We start from the raw sequence: 5,601 nt of genomic DNA, 5'->3' as shown, positions 1-5,601 counted from the left end.
TTTAATAATTCGAGGAAGAGGACAAGCAAAACTTAAATTGGAATCAAGGCCTATATCACATTCTACAAAACAAAAAATAATGAATGGCCCTTTTTGTTTTGGGGGAACAAATTTGATTATAATTATTGACATCTTAAGCCATCGTCTTAAATGAATTTTAATAGTCCTACTACTATACAGTAAACCCAAATTAATGAACTAATTTTAGACTAAAATATCCATTTCCACTAAGCAAAAATCTAGATAGCTTAATTAATAAGTATTAAGCAGTATTATTACATTATTGCCTAGAGGCTAGAGCTCAGAGAGAGAGAGAGCCAATGAGTGAGCAGCAACAGCTGGGCCAGCAAACCCGCGTAGATTGGAAACTCTACAGTCTACACTGCCTACTTGCACCATGTGACCCATCTCATCTCCAAAACAAAGTTCTACTTCTGCATTTAAGTCCTTTCCTACCCACCCATTCCTCTGCTTTTTCCTCCTTTAAAAATGTGCTACTTATAAATCCTTCTTTTGCTCCATCTCTCTGTCCCTCTCTCTCTCTTTCTCTCTTTCTCTTATTATCACTCTGGATCCAATCCAAAGCCTGTTACATCTTTGAAGAGCCTCTCAATAGAGATCTTATCAACCTACGTTTCAAAAATGGCTCCACTAGTATACTTCAGTCTCAGAAAGGTACAATTACTTTATCTTGTTCTATTACTCTTTACATCTGTTTTCCTTTGTGCCTGCTCAGATTCTCAACTTCCCAACAAACAGTTTTTTGGTAGAAGAAAATTGTTAGAACTAGAAACAGATGAGCAACCCAAAAAGAAAACCAATAGCCTATCCACCAAGGACCAGATCAAGCTTAGCAAGCCTAGTTTATCCTCAAAAAACCAAACCAAACTCATCAAGTCTAGTCTGTCCAGCAAAAACCAAACCAAGCTCACCAAAGCCACCAATTCTACCAAACTAGCATCCAATGTTTTATCCAAGTTAGGATTCAAGAAGCTCAATTCCACCTCCAAGATCAAGAAGCTCAATTCCACATCCAAAGCCACAAACTTTACCAAACCCAATTCATTTTCCATGAAGAAAACCTCAGATCTAGGCAAATTAAGCACACCCAAGAACAAAACAACCAAAATCACCACCAAGAAAGACACACAAAGTTCACAACCCCATGTAGAGAAGAAGTTAACAAAGCCTGAATCTGAAAAACCAATCAAAAACCAGCAACCAAATAAAAAACCCAACCAGACCAAAAAACCAACACAACCCAGCTGGTTAGACGAAGAGGATGATTTGGTTTCAGAGTTCAGAGACTTAACAGGTCTGCCCACAAAGTTCCAGCGAACTCTGATTCCAGACCTTGAGAAATTCTCAATCACTTCAAAAGCATACATTTTCAAAGCCAACAAAGAAATCACAAAAGGGTTCAAACCCATTGTTGGAAACAAATATGCAGCCACCATTGCCACCGTAATTTCTTGTGCTTTCATGTTAATCCCATTGCTTCTAGTCTCTCTCATTTTCACTAAAATCAAAGCCTATTTCTCACTCCAAAAGCTCTTGATTTTCATCCAAATATACCTCTCCATCTACTTCTCAATTCTCTGCCTCTCCTCGCTGGTCACGGGGCTCGAGCCACTCAGGTTTTTCTACGCTACTTCGACGACCACGTACGTTTGTTTACAGTTGCTACAGACACTTGGATACGTGTTATACTTGTTGCTGCTTTTGATGTACCTGATTCTTGTCTTCTCAACTGAATGTGGGCTGGGCTCAAAGTTTCTGGGCCTGGCCCAAACCTTCGTGGGCTTCGCCGTAGGGCTGCATTATTACATGGCGGTGTTTCACAGAATGGTGATGTACCAACCGCCCAAGACCAATTGGATAGTTCACGGGATGTATGCCACGTGTTTCTTTGTCATTTGTCTGTTTGCTAACGCTGAGAGAAGAAAGAAAGCCTACTTGGAAGAAGGTGGCGAAGAGGGCAAGAAAAGCTAGTTATAAATTTGGGCAGGGCTTGTGTTCAATGTCATTTTGCATACAATTTGAATATTTGTCCAATTTTAGGCACATATTCAGATTTAGATACGTGTCCACATCGATTCAGTGCAAAAAAGCATTGAACACAAGCTAATTCCAAATTTTTTTTTCTCATTTAGTATTTTCTTTATTTTTTATTCTGTTTAGTTTTTACTAGACAGGTTTTTTCCACAACCATAGATTTCAAGTGGTACAAAATAATACCATTGGTCAAGCTCAAGCAAGAAGCAACCATGGTGTTATTAGTTATTACTTTATGTACAAGAAAGTGGACAATTTTTAGCTACTTGATTTGATTTTTTTATATATATAATTGTATGTTATTATTATTATTATGATTATCACAATAAAAATGAAGCCCACAATTTATTTATATTTTCTTTGTGCATGTGCATGTGCATGTTAATATGGCACAATTTTCTAGGGGTTCCTTAAAAAGGTAAAGCATTAAAGAAAGAATATTGGGATTTTACATTCAGTGAATGGCACTTCTGGTTCTAGACAGTTCTTTCTTCGCAGAAAATGAGGAAGAGGACACTAGCCTAGGACTATTACTTCAAAAGACAGCTCGTCAGTGCCACTTGCCCCTAAGATATTCTGGCTCCTCTGTAATTGGACCGTGTTTTATGCCCCAAGTGTAAATTATTTTTCATAAAAAATAAAAAAAAAAGTGTAGATTATTTAGGAAATCTCTTTCCTACTACAGCGTGGATCACCAATTAATTTAATTAGTAAATTTTATTATTACATAAGAGAATATGAAATTATGGGTTTTAATTAACTCAATCAACAAAGTGTTTTTTCGCTAAAAAAAAAAAAGATCAATAGTGTTTTATCATCAAATAATAGATATAAAGTTTCAATTAGCTCAATTGATAAAATCTCTTGTTCTCAAATGAAAATTTTTAGTTTTTTCTCCTATATTAAAAATTAATTGATGTCTTAGTCTAATGATGAAGAGCAATCATTAAGACTTAAGAGCAGATATCATAATTAGTGTCATAGTTTAATGACAAAAAAATAATTATCATGTTCATCATAAAAAATAAAAAAATAAAAAATCAATTATCATAGAACGACTTCATATATTAAAATTCTGTTTTATCTATAAAAAATAGATAAAATGGTATAATTCGTGTGCATTTATGAATTTATTTTAATAGTTTGATTAAGGCTACAATTAATTATATGTTGTGTTAAATTATTAGTTAAATTCATTTATATGGTTATTATATCTATCAATGTAATATAAAATTTTTAATTTAATTTAGTTATGTGAATGTATTGACTAATATAATACAAATCATGTTATTTTTCTTCTTAAGATTTAATGTTATCCTTCATTGATCAATGAAGTCCTATAGTTGATTTTAATTAAAGATAAGGCAGAGCAAGTGTAACTTTTTCTCGGTTTTGTCTTTGATCAAAATGCCGACGGGATTTGATGTTTGTGTCGGTGGATCATGGTCTCATGGATGTTACAACCTTTGTATGTACAAATCGACAATACAAAATTACAAATGCTTACATGAATTCAACGACTTTTTTATCTTGAAAACGAGGTGTCTACTACTCTGCTTTTGGATTGTACTAGAACCACTAGTAGTTTTCAATTCAAGTGAAACGTTTATTATATGATTGGGCCACCTAAATTATTTTCTAAATTATTGTTGAGACCACGATCTAAAGTGTCAATTAGATAAATGTGATATAATTTTTTTTAATCTGAATATAAGATATCTATGTCTATTCTCTTACTAAAAAAAGGAGAGTTGAGGTGCTTGTTTGACAAAACAACTTCTCAAGTGTTAAAACGACAAACCCAGCAAAATGAAGTTTGAAGCTTAGCAGATACTTTGGAACTCTAAAAACATCAACATTTGATTGAAATTACTTAATTGCCCCTACCTTCATTTGTGAGCTAAATAAAAAGGGCCCTTATTCAGCAAAAAAATAAAAAATAAAAAAGGGCCCTTTTTAGTCTTTTTTCTGTCATGTTCATAGTGCTGGCTGCCAGACATGTATTGGTACTTCAACGTTTTTATCCTTTAAAATTTTAAATTAGAAGAGTTAAAAAGCGTGGATAGTTTCGTCATTTTTGCTCTACCTTTCTTGTTTTATTTCTTTGCTTGAGGTGTTTGACACCCAATTAGAAGAAAAATTATAAGGTCTTTATGATGAACAAGTGATGTGGTTCACTATTCCAATAAAAGACTCACATTTGTTTAAAATTGTGGAGTTTTAAATAAAAACTAAATACTAACTCAGCAATTTTAAATAGGTGGAAGTCTTTTACTGGAATGGTGAACAAATGACTTGGTTCACCATGAGGATCTTATAATTTCTCCAACTAGAGATAAGAACAAAAAAAGAAAAGGGGGGTCAGCCATGACCCATGAGTCAACTGCTTCCATCATAAGAGAGAGAAAGAGAAGAAATAAGAAAAAGAAGAAGGTTGGAGAGAAAGAAAGTTGGATATTTTGTTTTGGTTTAGCTCATTATTATTATTATTTTTTTTTTTTTTATGGAAGTATATTTATCTTATTTAGATGTCGCTTCTGCACATGGGTTTATCTTGCATTTAAATTATTACTTTCTGGCTTGCTCCTTTTTTTTTTTTTTTTTTTTTTTGTGAGAAAGTCTTGGTTCGACAATACAAAATTACAAATGCTTACATGAATTCAACGACTTTTTTATCTTGAAAACGAGGTGTCTACTACTCTGCTTTTGGATTGTACTAGAACCACTAGTAGTTTTCAATTCGAGTGAAACGTTTATTATATGATTGGGCCACCTAAATTATTTTCTAAATTATTGTTGAGACCACGATCTAAAGTGTCAATTAGATAAATGTGATATAATTTTTTTTAATCTGAATATAAGATATCTATGTCTATACTCTTACTAAAAAAAGGAGAGTTGAGGTGCTTGTTTGACAAAACAACTTCTCAAGTGTTAAAACGGCAAACCCAGCAAAATGAAGTTTGAAGCTTAGCAGATTCTTTGGAACTCTAAAAACATCAACATTTGATTGAAATTACTTATTGCCCCTACCTTCATTTGTGAGCTAAATAAAAAGGGCCCTTATTCAGCAAAAAAATAAAAAATAAAAAAGGGCCCTTTTTAGTCTTTTTCCTGTCATGTTCATAGTGCTGGCTGCCAGACATGTATTGGTACTTTAACGTTTTTATCCTTTAAAATTTTAAATTAGAAGAGTTAAAAAGCGTGGATAGTTTCGTCATTTTTGCTCTACCTTTCTTGTTTTATTTGTTTGCTTGAGGTGTTTGACACCCAATTAGAAGAAAAATTATAAGGTCTTTATGGTGAACAAGTGATGTGGTTCACTATTCTAATAAAAGACTCACATTTGTTTAAAATTGTGGAGTTTTAAATAAAAACTAAATACTAACTTTGCAATTTTAAATAGGTGGAAGTCTTTTACTGGAATGGTAAACAAATGACTTGGTTCACCATGAGGATCTTATAATTTCTCCAACTAGAGATAAGAACAAAAAAAGAAAAGGGGGGGTCAGCCATGACTCATGAGTCAACTGCTTCCATCATAAG

General features: G+C 33.2%; 1 protein-coding gene across 1 annotated transcript; it reads left to right on the top strand.

Annotated features, from left to right (window-relative positions):
- The first annotated feature begins 396 nt into the window (after nucleotides 1-396).
- LOC111988107 (uncharacterized) lies at nucleotides 397-2,407 on the top strand. Its single transcript, XM_024019868.2, has one exon. The coding sequence runs from the start codon at nucleotides 643-645 to the stop codon at nucleotides 1,990-1,992; it is 1,350 nt and encodes a 449-aa protein (XP_023875636.2). The 5' UTR covers nucleotides 397-642; the 3' UTR covers nucleotides 1,993-2,407.
- Nucleotides 2,408-5,601: the final 3,194 nt, after the last annotated feature.

The sequence above is a fragment of the Quercus suber genome, unplaced genomic scaffold (assembly GCF_002906115.3).
Source record: "Quercus suber isolate HL8 unplaced genomic scaffold, Cork oak 2.0 scaffold_406, whole genome shotgun sequence".
Lineage (NCBI taxonomy): Eukaryota > Viridiplantae > Streptophyta > Magnoliopsida > Fagales > Fagaceae > Quercus > Quercus suber.
Note: the sequence above shows the minus strand (reverse complement) of the source record. Positions and strands in the feature narration are given on the sequence as shown.

What these genes read in the sequence shown, in the direction of transcription:
- LOC111988107 (XM_024019868.2), top strand. Translation starts at nt 643, where the DNA reads ATGGCTCCACTAGTATACTTCAGTCTCAGAAAGGTACAATTACTTTAT.